General features: G+C 42.3%; 1 protein-coding gene across 12 annotated transcripts in view; it reads right to left on the reverse strand.

Moving 5' to 3' along the window:
* The window catches only part of LHFPL2 (LHFPL tetraspan subfamily member 2), a 178,118-nt gene that overhangs the window by 78,365 nt on the left and 80,015 nt on the right, over window positions 1-19,738 (reverse strand). For all 12 annotated transcript variants that reach the window (XR_014836351.1, XR_014836349.1, XR_014836350.1 and 9 more), the window contains 1 exon segment: window positions 15,740-15,797. Coding sequence is in view for 6 of the 12 variants with exons in the window: in XM_085009410.1 (XP_084865536.1) it covers window positions 15,770-15,797 (28 nt within the window). In the remaining 6 variants the exon portion in view is untranslated.

A 19,738-nucleotide genomic window follows, 5' to 3' on the forward strand; every position in this document is an offset into this window, starting at 1 on the left:
ACCTACTCAAGAACTCCTCTACTTCTTATCTACTGGCCACCAATGTGTATCCAACTTTCTCCTCATTCACAAAGAAAAACCTCATCCATCCTCAAAACCAGGTTCCCCACTGACAGCTTTCAATAACTATGATATGGAAACAATCTAAGACTCTGGTCAGATGACTAGGATGGGCCAAATAGTGGGTGAAGATTCATGTGTGCAAGGCCAGGTCAAATCAAGATTTGGGGCTGTTAGGATGACAGCACTTACCACACCAGGCATAGCAAGAACAGTCTCCCCAAATTCAAGGATCAGACCCCTATCCCAGTCCCAGTAACATGGCAAAGAGAACCAGTGCAAAGTGTAGGCACACTGCAAACTGGATGCTAAACACAAAACTGGACAAATATCCCATTTATCTTTGTGTTTTCTCTTGTGCCAGGGAGAGTGACTGACAAAACGGTAGGAAAAAAAATGTGGATGCTTCTGACCACCGGATCATGCATTGATTATTCTTACATTCATGCACTAAAGGATAATGATTCACCCAAAGATACACAGCAGTCAGGGGCCAATTTACTAACCCAGACTCAAGAGGTCCTAACATTTCTTTCCTTGGTGTCAAATACTTTTAAATTTTTATCTTATGTTGTGATATCATCAAGGAAACATCTCCTGGAAGCTAAATGCAGTTTCAAAGGATGGAATAAAAGTGCATCTACAGAGGAATGGGGAATTCCATGGGAAAAAACACTCCATGAATGATAAAAGAGGAAGTAGAAATTCCTAAGGGAGATAGAATTGTGAGTACACTGGTCAGTCTAAAACATAAACAAGGTGACTGTTTAGGGGAATTCTCCAGCAAAGCCATCTGAACAGCCTTTTTTGAGAGTGAATGAACCAAGTGCCATTTTTAACTTAAGCACCCAGAGGCCACTCAGTCCAGGATTTGGTGCAACAGTTACTAGGCTGACCTTCCTCAGGGCTCCCAGAGATGCATCTGGGAGTCACTTTCAGCTCCTGCCCCTAATTCATTCTGAGAAACGTCCCTAAGACCCAGGGATCACAGTGCATTCTTTTCCCCTCTACCAACGTAGCTATTCCAACAGAAACAAAAGACAAAGATGATGACTAACGGATTTCACTGCTTAATGTAATACAAGAGAAAACCTAAAGCCAACTTAGGACTTCGTTCCTTTCCACAGCCCACATACCGAAGGATTCTAACAGCAGGTGTGACCCTCGAGCATGGCCACAAGCTCCAACACACTAATGCTTGGGTAGACAACTAGTGGAGAAAAGGGAAGGAATTAAGGGAAAATAAGCATAACTAATTCTATATACTAGTTGTTTCCAGAAATGGAGAACACTTGAGGCTGGGTGGACTGAGAGAAAATCCATGACAAATAGAAGATAAATAATACATTTTAAGCATAATACTGACCACTTGCATGAAGCATATCAATTTCCTCTTCAACAAGGCATCCACAGGTCATAGAGAGATCACTAATCAGCCACTCAGCACAAGACCTCGGTTTCACTACGAAGAGGCTGCACGGATGGGACTTTGAACCCCACAAAAGTCCCATAAAGTCCGTTCATCATCCTGCAACTAGGCTGTTTGTTTCTACCATGGCAGGATGTTTGATGGCAACATGGACACGAGCCAACAGAAATGGTTTGGCAGTAAGTGGTACACACCTGCTGACAGTAGTGTGGGAGACACATCACAGGCAGGAGCGAGGCCTTCAGGACTCTCACAGGTTGACTTCTGCCTGCACAACCTCACTGCACCTTGTCACACAAACCACACCCAGATGGCTGACGACGCTCTGCACCTTCACGCCCCCTGCCTTTGCCCTCACCTGTCTACCTCTTCTGCCATTCTTCCTCCTTTATCCCTGAGTCAAACCCAGTCATCTTGAAGGCCCAGCTCAAATGTCATGGCTCTGGGATGCCTTTCCAAACAGGAGAATTAATTGCTCCTCCCTCTGTCCTCAGTGTCATCAGTTTATCACAGTGGCAGCTACCTCTCTGCCTGTCTCAGGGCTGCACGGGGGGTAGGGGGTGGCAATTCTTTCAGGACAGAACACCCTCCTGATGGCCCACCATCATAAAACAAGTCTAAAGAATTAGATACCTGATAGCTTCAAGATCCTAACCCCTTCATGCCCTTCATGACACTTAGAGAATAGCCAACAGGATATCAGCATATATTTTCCATGTTAAGATGTATCATCAAGACTGTGGTGTAACAGAAAAGAATAGACAAACACATAGCAAGAGCAGGATTCTTGCTAAAGTCCATTAATAGCACAGGATTTCGCCTTTTTTCCTCCTCCAGGAATTTCCCCAAGTAATGAAGGTGGCCCTATTCACACTTGGCTGGCCACAGACTTCCGTCAGATTTTTGTTTTCTTCCAGATCTGAATGCATTGGAAAAAATATCGTAATTTCCTTGTGGGCCTAGCTAGAATTCTGTGGGCTGATCAGCTCTGAGGAAACCACAACCTTACAAGGAGTCCGGACAATCTGGCTGTTCCATCAGTTACTGGAACGGCTTATCAGCCTCTGTGACTGGGGCACGATGTGTCATTTTGGGAACAACATCTAGACCTCTCTCAGATTCGCTCTACAGCGTCCCTCCCCCATTGCAGGATCAGCGGCCGATTCAATTGTCGGCATCTTTTAAATTCACTCTGCCAGCTATCAGGTACTGATATGATTTAAGCACATTCTACCAACAATCTCCGCGGGTGTTTTGTTTCGGACCATCTGCGGCGTCTCTCAAGTGGATGCTGTTGGTCAAGGTTGAAGCCACGGACCCTGCAGACACGGTCGGAGCCCCACCCATGGGCGCCTCAGCCCTGCTCCTGCGCATGCGTACACTGAGAACCCAGCCCCTCCATCTGAGGGTTCTTTTTGGCACAGACCTTAAGGGCTGGTCTCAGGAGCAGCCGTGAGTGGTGAACCTGAGCTGGAGGAGACATATCCCAGCTTGGGAGGCACCTCAAGAGGATTCTGAAGAAAGTTTCCTCGAATTTACCAGGGATTGAGCAGCCCGCCCAAGCACACCTTTACTGGCTTGCTTCTCCTCCCCACCTCACGCAGCTATTCCCTTAAGAGTGCTTTCTAGGACTACTTCCCTGGTAACCTACTTGTGCTTGAATTCTTGCCCGTTTGGGGGGAACCGCATCTAAGAAAAGTACCAACAATGAAGCAACTTGAGGCTGAAAAGGGAAGGCAGAACCCTGGGGACACCCCGTGGTCAGGTGTAGTCAATATTCATAGTAAATTAAACACCATCACGGCACATTCATGCTGAAGAAGCTTTTCGTGTCTTGGTCATAAGGAGCCCGACAGCCTCAGGAAGCAAGCAGAGCTCTTAAATCTCTGGGAATTAGTGTATTATATGTGTTCTAAAGATTGGATTTCAGTGGCTGTTTCCAGCTTCCATGGTATTAAATTTCCTTTTATTCTTCCCAGCACCATATTTCCAATAAGCCCAGAAAAAACGTACCCCTGGGGAAGGATATTTTGCTATCTTAATAAAGTCTTTCAATCCTTAGGAGACAATTCACCATATTTTCATTCCTCAAAATATTAATTTTATTCCCTCCAAGAATCTTATGAAAATATTTGTGTTTCTTGCCTGAGTGCCCTGGGAGGTGGAGTTGAAAAACTAGCTAATAAAGGGTAATACTGATATTACAAAAAAACAATACATATGGAATATGGAAATAATTAAGATCCAAAGAAAAAAATCTCAAGCCATCAAGTCAAAAGCCCTCTAACCTGAGAGGAATGCTCAGGGCCTCTCATGTGACTAATATGTCTTTTTTTTTTTTTTTTGTCCTTTTAGGGCTGCACCCACAGAATATGGAGGTTCCCAGGCTAGGGGTTGAATCGGAGCTGTAACTGCCGGCCTACACCACAGCAACACCAGATCCAAGCCATGTCTGCAACCTACACCACAGCTCACGGTAACACCCAATCCTTAACCCACTGAGTGAGGCCAGGGATCAAACCCACAATGTCATGGTTCCTAGTAGGATTCATTTCCACTTCACCATGATGGGAACACTCCTCATTTGACTAATATGTGTTAGGCATTATTGAAGGTATACTTTGCTATAAACCAGTCAAGTAGGTGAAGAATTCAAGTCTCTCCAAAAGGTAAATTAATGGATGAGGATTTACTTCACACAAAGAATTACTAAATGTTCCATCACTATACCATGCCCTGCCACATATCTATTTTATTTCAGAGACACTTGATTTATTTCTTTTTAAAGATGGTATCCAATTGGGAAAGCAAATAATCATTCAGGAGTGAAGCCTGGACTAGGGCAGGAGGGAGAGGGGTGCAGATGAAGGGGTATGAAGAAGGGAGGAGTAACAGGACTTCATATAACCCATGGGATGATGGCCATGAGAGAAAAGCAGGGTCTCAGGATGCGACCCAGCTGTCTGGCGTGGAGCATGAAGTGGAGGTCTTTTTACCAGAACTGAGAATCCAGATCACAGGACCAGTCAGAGAAAAGAGTCCAGGGTCATTTGGGGCACAATGCATTCGAAGTGCCAGTGAGGCACCCGGGGGGAACCCCCAACAGGCAGGAGGCTACATAGATCTGCAGCCTAGAGGGGAGGTTTGGTCTGGGGTGGTCTGGCCTGAGGGCAGGGAGTGGGCTAGATAATTTAGACAATGCAAGGAGATGCAGGAGAGAAGGGGGTCAAGGCCTGCCTGGAAACAGGATGAGGGCATGCAAGATAAGTCAGCCCAGCAGCCTGAGAAGAAACACGAGCAGAAAAGAAACAGTGAAGAATCATGTCCATGGGTCGATGAACGCCTCATCATGAGTCAACACATTGTGTTTGTTATTATTCCTTGGTCAACAGGAGTTACACCACATCTGCCTTGACAGGACAGGATGCAGGGGGATGACAGATGCCCACAAGGTCTGGGTGAGGGACAATGATGCTCCTTGGGTAGAGGTGACTTCCCAGACTGTCACAACCAACGAGCCACATCACACCTTCTGAGTGTGTTCTCTTGGGCACATCCATGCCTGGGTTCTCCTCAAATATAGGGAGGCGTGCAATTAACTACCACTGAGAAGACACTGTGTGCAAAGTTATGCAATCTGATAAATCCTTCTAGGAAAATGGGGGGAAAAATCATACACATCACAACTGTTGCAAAGGACAGTGTCACCTGAAAAGGATATAATCACAAAAGAGAAAAAACACATGACTCTTCGTTTATTGACAACATTCAATTTCATGAGTAATAAAAAAAGTAAACATTAAAATGAGATGCCAGGAGTTCCTGTCGTGGCGCCGTGGTTAACGAATCCGACTAGGAACCATGAGGTTGCGGGTTCAGTCCCTGCCCTTGCTTAGTGGGTTGACGATCCGGTGTTGCCGTGAGCTGTGGTGTAGGTTGCAGACGTGGCTCGGATCCCGAGTTGCCGTGGCTCTGGTGTAGGCCGGAGACTACAGCTCCGATTAGACCCCTAGCCTGGGAACCTCCACATGCCGCGGGAGCGGCCCAAGAAATGGCAAAAAGACAAAAAAAAAAAAAAAAAAAAAAAAATGAGATGCCATTCTCGCTTCCTAAGCTGGCAAAGATTAAAGCTCTGATGATCTTTCAGGTGTGACAAACAAGCACCCTTCATCTGCCAGTGGAAACCCAACTTTCCTGGATATATTTTTTAAAGTAAGCAGATAGCTATAAAAGGACATTCAAAGTTTAAATTTAATGGTTTAGAAAAAAATTTTTTTAAGTAATATTAAATATATTATAAATGTATTAAAATTATTAAAGGTCAGAGGTTCCCTGGTGGTCTAGTGGTTAGGATTCAGCACTTTCACCACTGTGGCCTGGGTTCAAGCTGTGGTCTGGGAACTGAGATCCCACATCAATCTGCTACATGCAGTGACCAAAAAAGAAGGTAACATATATGACTCCTAGGGTTTCGCCCAAGTGACTTTCTCTGTAACTACTCTCATATCAAAATGCCTGACATGGAGCTCCCGTCACGGCACAGAGGAAATGAATCTGACTAGGAACCATGAGGTGGCGGGTTTGATCCCTGGCCTCGCTCAGGGGGTTAAGGATCTGGCATTGCCGTGAGCTATGCTGTAGGTTGCAGACGAGGCTTGGATCTGGCATTGCTGTGGCTGTGGCGTAGGCTGGCAGCTACAGCTCCAATTTGACCCCTAGCCCGGGAACCTCCATATGCCACGGGTGTGGCCTTAAAAAAAAGACAAAAGACAAAAAAAAAAAAAAATGCCTGACAGCTTTGAGAAGGGTAGACTTACATGTATGGAATGTGGGGTGTAAATGGTCAATAAACTGGCTACTCTGACCTTGAATAACAACACAAAGTCCATGAAAGCAGCTGACCATCATCCTCGGCTGTGTCTTTCCAATCCACAGTCGAGCCTTGAATAGGAGGAGAAAAATGGAGTGAACCTCAGTTTAATCAAGAATGAGAAAGAAGCAAGCAGAGAGAAATGAGGCAGTCCAGAGAAATGAGAAGAGAGAAGCCAGTTCCTTCAGGTTAGTCACACTGGATTTCTAAGGTGGATTTGCACTCATATTTGTCTTCGTTAGCTGTGAGTTAACGACAGGAAGTGTCCATTTCCTAACACAACTTGGCTGTGTATATAGTATAACTTGGATCAAAATCAGGTACATTTTCAAGTCCATTTGAGCTTGCCAATTAGCTTTAAGAGATTTTCACAGGCTATTCTGGGCTGGTAACATGAGGCACAGAGATTGGGGGCCAGTCCCACCTTTACGCCCTCGCCCTGAATAGGTGAGTGGCTGGCCTGTGGATCAGAGGATGCTGATCAGGACAGGACCTCTCCATGACTAGTGGTCTCCCTTTTCCCCCCAGGGTGACAGCACAAGAGAGAGAAGATATTACAAACACTTTGTTTTGGTGACTGAATTAATCCAAAAGGAAAGGCAGATTAAAGCAATATTTAATTCAGAAGTCAACTTCTGTTAAAAAGCCATGATGAAATTTCAAAGAACAGAGAGAGTGTTTATGGGGGCAAGATCATGGAACTTCAGAGCTATATTACTGCCTTCTTTATTGATAAGCACGGGTTGCTATGGTTTGACACGTGAAATTACTTTTAAAAAGAGAGAAAGGAGTTCCCACTGTTGCATAGTGGGTTAAGAATCCAACTACAGTGGCTCAGGTCACTGCACAAATCTGATCCCTGGCCTGGTGCACTGGGTTAAAGGATCTGGCATTGCTAGCTACAGCTGCAACACAGGTCACAGCTGTGGCTTGGATTAAATCCCTGGCCCATATGCTGTGGGAGGAACCATTTAAAAAAAAAAAAAAAAGAGGAGTTCCCATCGTGGCACAGTAGTTAACGAATCCAACTAGGAACCATGAGGTTGTGGGTTCGATCCCTGGCCTCGCTCAGTGGGTTAAGGATTCAGCAATACCATGAGCTATGGGTCAGGGTTTAGGGTGCAGACACGGCTCGGATCCCGTGTTGCTGTGGCTGTGGCTGTGGCTGGCGTCTACAGCTCCGATTAGACCCCTAGCCTGAGAACCTCCATATGCCATGGGAAGCAGCCCTAGAAAAGGCAAAAGGACAAAAAAAAAAAAAAAAAAAAGAATGCAAAAATAAAAATGTATGCAGCTATATTTACGTATATTAATAAGCTTCATATAAAAGTATAAATATATTTTATGGAGACAATGAGGGAGACACCTCTAACACGATCCCAGTGTATATTCATTCACCTGAGGTCAGTTCATCCCTTCCTTTCAAGGAACAATTTCAAGGGTGGACTGTTAAAGTAGAAAAGCTTTCTTCATGTAGGCTGGAATGAATAAGACAAGTACCAGATGGAAGCTAATCAATCTGCTGGAGGATTTGCAGCCAGGCTTTTTCATAGACTTAGACATTTGATCACAACAAAACTACAGGTTAATCAGGATGAGAGCCAGAACATCTTTGTGCACTACTTCCATCAGATGGAGGACCAGAATTCCCTCGGGAATCATCCAGCAGACAGAAACAGAACTGACAGAAAGACAGCCACCTCAATGCTGAGAAGAGTTCCTTTCAACATCAGGAAGCACGCATTCTTCTTCTTCTCCTTTTTTGTCTTTAAGGGTGGCACATGGAGGTTCCCAGACTAGGAGTCGAACTGGAGCTCTAGCTGCCGGCCTCTGCCACAGCCACAGCAATGAGGGATCTGCGACCTACACCACAGCTCACAGCAACACTGAATCCTTAGCCCACTGAGCGAGGCCAGGGATCGAACCCACATCCTCATGGATACTAGTCATGTTTGTTAACCAGTGAGCCATGATGGGAACTCCACATTCTTCTTTTTAAACCCCTGGCTTCACCTCCTCTCCCCAAAGCAGATGAACTTTTCCGACTTCTCCAAAGAACTGAGAATTCTCATGACATCAACTCCCTGTGCTTTAATCCTACTATGGCAACGCCACCCTCCTGCTGCCACAAAGCTGGCCCAGCGACGCCCACAGGCACCCCCGCCCTGGTACTGTACTTCATCAGTTAGCTGCTGTCCTCCCCTCCCCAGCCCTCATCGTTTCCTGCCACTGACACCTTCCCACCTGGGCTCCTGGCCTCTTGCCTGTCACTTGTGGTACCCTCTTAATGGTCAACTTCACCTCTCTGCTTAAAAGAACCTTCCTGGCCTCCCACATCTCAGTGGGTGATATTCAGATGCTCACTAGACTTACCACGGTGGTCACCTCAGAGTGTACTGACAAGATGACTCACTATGTTGTTTACTTGAGACTAACAACAACTGCACAACTTTTTCTCAGTTAAAAAAAGTAAAAGTAAAAAACAAACAAAAAACACAACCCCAAAGTAGCTGAATCTAATTTTATTCTCCCCAGCAATATCTGATATTTCATTCTCTTCCACGTTCTTGTTAGGACTTGCCCATTATCAGGCTTAAACATTTTTGCTTATCAGGTGGGGGTGAGTCCTATCTCTCAAGGGGGTTGTATGCACATTGCTCATGAGGTTGAGCAACCGTTCATTTCACTGGTTCCTTGTGGGTCCTCTTTATGAAGTGCCTGCTCAAGTATTTTGCCACCCTTTTCCACTCCTGGTTCTCCACTCCTGGATTTGTGTTTCAGTTGCTTGCCAGTCCTCCTTACTGAGTCACAGGAAATCTTTACAGAGCTCCTTTGTGAGTTTATGAGTGTTTCAGGGACCCAGAGTTATCAATTGTTTCCCATATGACTTACGTGCTTTGTTTCTTGTGTTTCCTTATCTCATGCTAATAAAGATATTTTTAAATATCAAAAAAAATAAACAGTTCATACTCCTAAAAGTCCTTTATAAATTGCAAGTTAAACTTAAACCCACTGTCACGCCTCCATTTGCTTAACATTTACTGATCATGGAACATGTGTGAGGCACTGTGCTGGGCAGCCTATAATGCAACCTGAAGTAGAGTCTCCTCAGAGTGTTACAGAACCAGGGCTACAGTTTAACCATTACTTGTCCTCCATCCATTCACTGACAGTCACTCTGCACCTACCATGCAGCAGACACTGTACTAGGGAGGCAGGATATCTGAAGATTCAGACCAGCCTTCAGGAGGTTTACAATCTACCAAGGGAAGCAACTTTTCATAGAAAGGGAAAAGAGAGTGCCCCTGGGGGAGCTAAGCCTCAGGACTCTCCTTCAGACAGGCACGGTGTCTCACCAGACTTCCTACCAGAAGACAATCTGTCAACATGCCAGGAGGAGAAACAGAAAAAGAACTGCATTCAGTTTAAGTCTTCAAAGCACTTAATTACTTTGATTTGCTTTGGTTAAGTCTTGTAAAAACACTGCTTATTTACACTTTATCATTTTTCCATCCAATTTACCCTCAGTAAAAGGAGAAGGCTATTACATTCTCTCTTACTAAGTGCTTCCTCTATCCAATTAACTACTTCCAAGCTGCTGATGGAAGAGAATTCTCTGCCCTAATAGTGGAACTTAAAAACCTCAATGTCATAATAAAACTCTCAGCAAAGGAAAAGCCACTATTCTTTAGCTAAAGATTCTTCATGAAATTTCATAATGGTTTCTATCGAATATATAAATATCAGTCCTGCTTCATTCCTGGACAGAGCTTACCATACTGCAATGCAAACTCATTCTTTCACTCAGTCTGGAAAAGTATGAGGGTGGCAAAGTCTTGGTTATGTTTATTATACAAAAGAGTGCAGGTGTCAAGATCAAGTACCTACAATGCAAGAACTGTGACAAGGAAAGTAATGAGTGTTTGTTGGTACCAATTTCACAGGAACAAAATCAGGGAAGTTAGGAAACCTCATTATCATTATTCCATAACATAGCCAGGACTCAAACCCAGACCACTACTGATTCTGAATCAAACACACTCTTCCTCCATCTCTGAGAATACACTTACATGTCACCCAGGGCATGAATGCAAAACAAAATACTGATAACTAATGGTATTATCTTCTCATGTTTCACACATACGCTGGCTACAACCAAACACTAAGCCATCAATTATTCCCGTAGGAATATATCTCTGTATCTCTGGTATTACAGTAGGAAGAAGTGCTTATCCCAAACTCCTAATTTATCCCCCTCTCCCCTTCCCCTTTGGTAACCATAAGTTTGTTTTCTATGTCTGTGGCTTGATTTCTATTTTGTAAATAAGTTTATTTGTATCATTTTTTTAGATTCCACATATAAGTGATACCACAGTGTATTTGTCTTTCTCTGTCAGGTTCACTTCACTTAGTAGATAATCTCTAGATCCATTCATGTTGCTGCAAATGGCATTGTTTCCTTCTTTTTTATGGCTGAGTAATATTAGGAGTGTGGGATTAACATATATCCATATCCACCACTATACATAAAATAGATAACCAACACTGACTCTATCCTGTTCCACTGATCTATATTTCTATCTTTGTGCCAGTACCATACAGTTTGGTTTGTTTTGTTTTGTTTTTCTAACTTTATTTTTTTTTTCTTTTTTTTTTTTTTTCTTTTTGCCTTTCCTAGGGCTGCACCTGCTGCACATGGAGGTTCCCAGGCTAGGGGTCGAATCAGAGCTGCAGCCACCAGCCTACGCCAGAGCCACAGCAACACCAGATCCAAGCTGCGTCTGCGACCTACACCACGGCTCACAGCAACACCGGATCCTTAATTGACCTACATAGCACAAAGGGAACCCTACTCAATATTTTGTAACAACCTATAAGGAAAAAGAATCTGAAAAAGAATACATTTAAGTATATATATATAAAAGCTATATCACTATGCTGTACACCTAATACTAACACAACACTGTAAATCCATTATACTTCAATTTTTAAAAGAGTGAGTGCTATTCACTACAGATAATGAAAAGTCATTTTCTGCTGAATGAAAGTTCCTAAATTAATCTCTTGGGGTACGGCAAAATGTGACCTGGGGAACAAGGTATCTGCATCAGGTATCAGAGCCAACAATTATCAAAGCAGGATATTCGGCTGAAAAATGGTGTTTGGTTCATATCCTGGTGGCTGGCAGTGCTTCTCTGAGTACATTTCATCGGAAAACTGAGTGAAGAGACAATAGCAACATTTAAAAGGAGCCTCAGGCTGTACTGCATATTTTTAGGTAACATATCTACTATGTGCCTTTTCTTTTTCTTTCCAATCTTGAGTATTTTAGGGAATTCCTCTACACTTGCTAAACAGTAGACTGTTAAAAAAAACCTTAAAATAAGGAAAAAAAAAAAAAAAAGGCACTCGTAATCTGCCTAGTCTATTGGAAAAACGTATACTTAACAAATTAGAAATTATCCAATTCTTTTAAGGATTGTCTAGAGTAGCACTGTCCAGCAGAATTATATGAGTCATGTACATAATTTTAAAATTTTAGGAGCAACATTAAAAAGGCAAAAAAAAAATTTAATAATATATTTAATTCAAAATATCCAAAACACGGGAGTTCCCATTGTGGCTCAGTGGTAACAAGCCCGACTAGTATCCACGAGGATGCAGGTTCAATCCCTGGCCTTACTCAGTGGTTTAAGGATCTGGCATTGTCATGAAAGAAAAAAAAAAAAAAATCCAAAATTTTATCATTTCCACATAGAACCAATTTTTTAAAATTAACATTTTTTCTAATACTAACACTTCAAAATCTGCTGTGTATTTTTTTTTTTTTTTGGTCTTTTTGGTCTTTTTAGGGCTGCTCCAGTGGCATATGGAGGTTCCCAGGCTAGGGGTCCAATCAGAGCTGTAGCTGCCAGCCTACACCACAGCCACAGCAACTCGGGATCTGAGCTGCATCTGTGACCCACACCACAGCTCATGGCAATGCCGGATCCTTAACCCACTGAGGGAGGGCAGGGATTGAACCCGCAACCTCATGGTTCCTATTGGATTCGTTTCCACTGTGCCATGACAGGGACTCCCTGCTGTGTATTTTGAACTTACAGAATATCTCAACTCAGGCACTAAATTTTCATCAGAAATACATGTTCTGATTTAAACTTTATAAAATTTACAGTTGAAAAGTAGATCTATATGCTCAAGTCGTCCCAAGCATAGGTACGTTTTCCAATAACTGAATAGCTAAATTTTAAATGAACTAAAATTAAAATAAAAAATTCAGTGCTCAGTCCCACTAGCCATTTTTCAAGTGCTCAACAGCCATGGGTGGGCAATGGCCACCATACTGGACAACCCAAGAGTTTTCACTTGGCTTATCTGGTCAGTTCTTCTAAGAATCCCCCCAGATGGGAAAAGATGTGTTGCTTCGTGAAGACAGTCCAGGACAACTAACTCCCAATGGTCTACCATTCTGATGAGTGAGTCCCACCTGGCAGGATATGGTTCCTCTTGGTTTATTCAGCACAAAGACGATTTTCTCTGGTCTAAACTAACATAATAGAAAAGGAAGTTCAGTAAAGCCAAAGCTCACATTCGAGAGATTTTAAAACCATAGATACTCTTTTGAGTCTGATTCTATCTCCCTTTCAAAAACATCCTGGCAAATTTCTTGGCCCATTTCTGGAGCTGCACTAGGTCCTAGTTCCACATGCCCCACTCTACACTAGCACATTATTTAATCTCACAGCGATCTGAGGAGATGGCTGAGAGCCAGAGAGGGTGTTGCTCATTTGTTCAAGGTCACACACCTAATTAAAGGTGCAGAGCTAGGATGCAAGCCCAGCAAGTCTTGGAATAAAAAAAAAGCCTGCCATTAGAAGCCCCCCAATTCTAACCACACACCCTCAACTCTCAGCTCTTCACAATTCTCACGAGTAGGTAGGGCAGGGCCTCTACTCCGTAACCAATGCCTTTTCCAAGATACATGGTGTCAGGAGCAGGAAGTGGGTATCTGTCGCCTACTATGTACCACACACATTGGCATCTTTGCCTTGTTCAGTCTTCCAAACCCCCATGAAGGAAGGGGCATCCATACATAAGAGAAGGGAGCTCCATCAGGTAGAGAATCCTTGCCTCAGGTCACACAGCCAACTGGCGAAATAGCTGGAATTCCAACCCCGGTGTGCGTCCAGCCAAGGTGGAGCCTCAGCCTAGGACCTCCTGACAAGACTCTCCCCAAACCACTACGGCTCTCTCTGCTCAAGAGAAACCTTCCAACAAGCTGATATTACGTGAGTCACTCTATACAATAGAAACTAGGATCAGATTTCTTTGCAATTCAGATGCTATCATCAGAGTGGCTGTTCTTGTATGTGACTTGGGAAAGTTTTAAATTGCATTTATATGGGATGAATTCACAATTTAAAAAAAAGATACAGAAGATGGTGGTTTTATCCAGTTAAGTCTCAAAGGCAGGATTTCAAGGGCAAATAGGACTTAGCTCCTGGAGGTGCAGGCAAAATGGAATTGGCTTTTCCCCAGAGCTGGATTAAGTGGGCCCACCTGGCAGTGATCCAAGGGGGACAACTCATGACGGGGGACTAAATCATCACTGGAATACACTGGAAATACGGAGCCAGTTAACTAGTGGTGCACCCGATTCCTTGTGTAACAGCCAAATGTCGTCGGACCTGTTTCCACTCAAGCAGACAATGCCTCTGAGTAGAAATCAACACACTCCTCGTGGGCACAGGCCTGTCTCCATTGAGAATATTTTGCCTGTAGAGCTGTATGAGTAAAAGCAGGCCTCCCCACCAACCCCAATGCCACCTGGCTGGCGGGCCGCTGGAATTCTGGATCAGAACAGTGCATGGCAGACTGTTATTACCAGCCAAGTTTGAAACACGTTTAGGAACACCTGGTTCAGAAAATCACACATAATAAATCCCTATTTTCGACATTCAGGAAGAGGCTTTTTTTTTTTTTTAATTTAATAGTCTTTATTAATAGAAACTCAGTTTCTCCCACCCCCACTAAATAAGTATGGAGTAGACATTTAAAGATGATCAGTCTGAAAAGGCACCAATGCTTAGCCTCTTCAGGACACCCACAAGCCTCAGTCAGCTTGGCCTGGCTCTCCTATGAGCAGAACTTTGCTCAAATAACTTCATAACTCACAAGTGCTTACAGTTAAAAAAAAAAAAAAGAAAAAGGCATTAAAACAAGGCAAAGCAAGCTCCCTTATCTAACCCAAGCAGTAGTCATTTGAACAACTGAAGAACATCTGGGAAATCAATAATTCGATTAAGGACATGAGAGCGAATTTTCCTTCCCCAGAAATCTGTAGACTAAAAAGATTCTCCTTTCTAAATAGGAAATGGTATATGTGAATACTCTCCAAATCCCCTGAACATGGCAGATCCTCCAGGACAGGGTGTCAGTCAGTTCCAAATACATTCCATGCACTGGCTCCCTTGGCCGGAGCCACAACCTCAAGTTCATAACAAGAACAAGGCTCCTACAGGACCAGCTTGAACAGGTCTCTCCCTTTTGAGAAACAGAGTTGGATCAAACTCTTTTGGGACAATTATTTAACTTTCCACTGCCCTGATTTTCCTGACTGCATACTGTAGAAGTTACTCACACCCGATTACTGTTACTAGTATTTCCCCAAAGTGACCTTTATAAATTAAAATCTATAAGCTTTTTAGATATAGATTTATATTAATAATATATTATATGATATATTATATCATATAATATATAATTATATAATGTAAACATATAATAAATAATATTTCTATTAAATAATAGAGAAAATGTTTATATTAAATAAAATTTATATTAAATAATATAAATTATATATTTAATCTATAATTAAATAATTATAGATTAATTATAAATCATCTAGTAGTCAACTGTTTTCAATTTTTATTTAGGCAATTCTCCTACCTGAGCTGTCATCAAGTATGAAAATTGGATAATTTCAACTGGCCATCTCTACTTCATAACAAAGGCTGAATGGTCCACAGAGAAGCTCAAAAGGTGAGACAACTTAAAACCTGCTGTGCCCATTAGAAAGAGTTCCAAAACTTCTTTATGAATGGTGACAGAACAAACCATGTCAAAACTGAAGCATGGAAATTACAGCATTAAACTTAATACCATTTTTGAAACACTACAGGATCCTTAAGGACAACTGCATTGTATCCATCAACGTGGTGTTTCCAGCCAAAAACAAAAACCAAAAAACACTAGTGTTTATCCTGCAGGGTCCAGAAGTCTAAAACACTCCACCTCTTTCAAGAAGCAAGATGCCACCCACCTGGAAAAGGTTTCCAAAGAATCACTGACAATTAAGGCATCTGATTTCACTGACTCACCTATTATAGCTGCAGGAATGCTAGGAAGTCTCAATGAACAACTTCAGAAAAACGCCACCTGGAGAAAGAAAGTGAACAAAACATTATTTTTAATATACAAGGAAGACTTACCAAGCAATTTTGTGTCTCATTAAAATACACGATATTTCAAATATTGGTCCCCAGTCTGCATGTAAGTTCCGCCTGCATTACAATGTAGCCTTGCCTTCCCGGGAACACGGATGCACTCACGCAAGGTCTGCACCACTGATGAACCGGAAGAAATACGAGGGCCGTGAGGCATGTGCAGCCCACGAAAATGCACCTTACCACATCCTCTCCTGTCCCCTTGCCAAGAGACCAGCTTGAAAATACGATCCGTGACCCTGAAGGCACCGTATGAACAAACATAAAAGCCTCAAATAATCCAGAGACACTTTATGAGATGAAATATATCACTGCAAATGAGGAGTTTATCCAGGCAGCACTTTATGCCCTTTTCAGTGACTTTGCTAACTTTTTTCTAAGATAAATTCACTAAGATGTCAAAGACTGGAGAAAGGGGGTAAATGGTTATTAAAACTCTAATGGGGTAAACAGAGGAATCAAGAAGAATTCCTTTAAGGAAAATCGAAACAGCTTTTGGTGTTCTCAAAGTCTTTAGGTAACCTTGGGAAATTATAAGCCTATTAATACAGGTCACAAAACTGACCCAAATGTCTGTTCAGCATTGCTTTGAAATACTAAATATAAGTGGGACAAATTTCTAATATAAAATATCATTGCTGTCATTTGTTGGGATCTATTATGCACCTAGAATTGTGTGGCATCAGATTATAACCTTTCCAGACAGGCGCTATGTCCACTAACAGATGAGGAAGCAGATAGAAAAACAGAAACATTTCCCAAGCATCACATAGATGCAGGGCTTCCAAATCATGCTGTTTTCACTCTGCCAGTGGCCCATGAAAGCACCCCTTTTACTCTATTTAGTCTATTCATCACCTTCCTAAATAGAAATCTGAGGTTCCTTAATGCAAAAGTTTGGAAAGGCAACTGACTAGCAGATAAAATTAACTTGTACTTTTCCCTGCCGTGGCTCAGCGGTAATGAACCTGACTAGTATCCATGAGGATGCAGCTTTGATCCCTGCCCTCACTCAGTGGGTTAAGAATCTGGCGCTGCCCTGAGCAGTGGTGTAGGTCACAAACGTGGCTTGGATCTTGTGTTGCTGTGGCTATGGTGTAGGCTGGTAGCTACAGCTCTGATTTGATACCTAGCCTGGGAATTTCCATTACACCACGGGTGCAGCCCTAAAAAGACCCCCCCCACCCGCCACCAAAAAAATGTTTAGCCTAATCATGCCATTTAAGACTGTAAAGCAATATAGTACATGAGTAAAAATTTATATCCAGGAGTTCTCTTGTGTTGCAGAAGGTTAAAAGATCCAGTGCTATCACTGCAGCTATGCTGTGGTGGAATGGGTTTGAGCCCTAGCCTGGGAACTTCCACATGGCGTGGATGAGGCCGAAAAATAATAATAATAATAATAATAACCCCCCAAAACCTCTTCTAAGTTAATTACTAGTTAAATCCTATGCCTTTCCCACAGTTTCATTTTACCCTTTTAGAAAACATCATGAGAAGGCATGATCGCTGTTTTTATCTGGAAAGGGCTTCCGTGGAACAAGCGGCTAGAATACTATGGATGGGTCTGTTATGAGTTCTTGATTAATGTCTCATTACCTCCTAAAATTAAATGGCCACAAAAATACTTGAATTACCACAGTTCAGAATCAAAGATAACATTTAAAAAATCTCTTTTATATGTAACACAGCAAAGCTCTGGACAGTTAAGATAGATCTTGAGACTCTAACAACAACAGAGAAGGCAGGGTCGAATCCTGATTTCCACCTATGGTTTTCCGAAGTCACAATGCCTGGAAAATCATCTCCTAGAGTATATAAATTTGGCCTAAGGTTGGTTGGAAATTAGTTTTCAGTATTTCTGACAACCAAGTCACATCTTGTGAAACCACCAAAGTGATCAGAAAGATAAACCATGCCAATCCTCCTACTGAATTTGGTTGATCAGATGGGGTTTTTTTGCAAGATATTTATTTTAAATGATTTTTATTTTTTCCATTATAGTTGGTTTACAGTGTTCTGTCAGTTTTATACCATGCAGCAAGGTGACCCGGTCGCACATACATATTATATATACACTCTTTTTCTCACATTCTCCTCCATCCTGCTCCATCACAAGTGACTAGATAGAGTTCCCAGCGCTATACAGCAGGATCTCACTGCTTATGCATTCCAAAGCAACAGTTTGCATCTATTAACCCCAGACTCCCAGTTCATCCCACTCCCACCCCTTCCCCCTTGGCAACTACAAGTCTATTGTCCAAGTCATGAGCTTCTTTTCTGTGGAAAGGGTTTATTTGTGCAGTATATTTGATTCCAGAAATGAGTGATATGGCTGATCAGATGTTACAGTTGCTTTTATTTTTTTAAAGCCATTTCAAAAAAAAAAATACAGTAGACTACAAATATATCAAATCACAGAGCCCTCAAAAGTTCATAAAAATTGCAATGTACTAGGCACTAACTGTAAGGCACTATTTTATACACCTCATGGAGATTAACCCATTTATCTGTCACAAAATCCCTGAAGGAGGTCCTAACTAGTACTATACCCATTTTAAAGACGAAGCAGGCACAGAGAAGTGAAAAGACTTTTTCAAGAGTTACATGACTTATAAGAAGTGAAAATTCAAATCTATATACATTATCATATCTAATCCTAACAACTACACGAGGCAGGCAGGGCAAAAAATCTTAGCCCCATTTTAAATCTAAGGGAAACTGCCATTCTGAAGAGTAAAGACTGATTTGCCAAAGTCACTCTGCTAGTCATTAATAGAGTCCAGAAGAGAAACCAGGGCATCTAACTCTAATGCCAGTGCTGCTTTTTTATTGGCTTATTTTTATTTTACATTCTGTACATCAGTCTCTCAACTCCATGTGGAGAGTGGGTTCTGCCTTTAATCTCTGAGAAGACGCTTCAGGGTCCTTCCCTGATTTGTGGCAACTATAAAAACATCAAGTGCAGCATCACAAAGGCATTATCATGCTGCCATGTCACCATTTCTCCATGTGCTAATGTTTTTCACTTACTGGTTGTTATAAAAATTAGAAATATCTTTCTTATCATTCTTTAGTCTTCATTTTTGTAGATGAGTAGTCTGCTTAGTTATTTAAATGAGTCACCGCTGAATAAATACAAGTACTATTTCTTCTAGCAAGTATTCCAAAAAAATTTTTTTGAGTTCCCATTGTGGCCAACAGGTAAAGAACCTGACTAGTATCCATGAGGATGAGGGTTCGATCCCTGGCCTCGCTCAGTGGGTTAAGGATCCAGTGTAGCCACAAGCAGTGGTATAGCCTGCAGAAGCGGCTTGATCTGGTGTTGATGTGGCTATGGTGTAGGCTGGCATGTACAGCTCCAATTTGACTGCAGCCCAGAAACTTTCGTATGCCACAGGCATGGCCGTAGAAAGCCAAAAAAAAAAAAAAAAAAAAAAATTTAAAACACCCTATTTTCGCACATTAAGGAGTTAAAAAGCTTTTGCTTCCCATTCATCCCCATTTGGTTCCCTGCCCTGGGGTTCCACTTCCGGAGATCAGGAGGAGAAACAATAGCTGCCTTTAGTGCTGGGAGCACAGCGCCCATGTGACAGGCCCCAGCTCTTATTTATTGCATTGAATTGCCAAAAACAGGAAGCTGAGTTTAAGACCCCTTTCTCAGTTATAAATTTCTACGACTTGACATGCACTGATTTGAATTGTTTCATGTTACTCTGTAAAACTAGAAGCAAGAAGTGTAAATTATCTTGGAAGTTGGGGGGATAGATTTCAGCTCAACTGAAGAAAGAATGTCATAATAAACAGTTGTCCCACCGAGGTCTAGGTTGCCTCTGGGTGGGTGATGAGGCAGCTGCCTGGGATCACAGATGC

The sequence above is a fragment of the Sus scrofa genome, chromosome 2, assembly GCF_054392235.1.
Source record: "Sus scrofa isolate SSC_HxYL_T2T_F1_AM1 chromosome 2, Sscrofa_HxYL_maternal_Yorkshire_Landrace_v2.0, whole genome shotgun sequence".
Lineage (NCBI taxonomy): Eukaryota > Metazoa > Chordata > Mammalia > Artiodactyla > Suidae > Sus > Sus scrofa.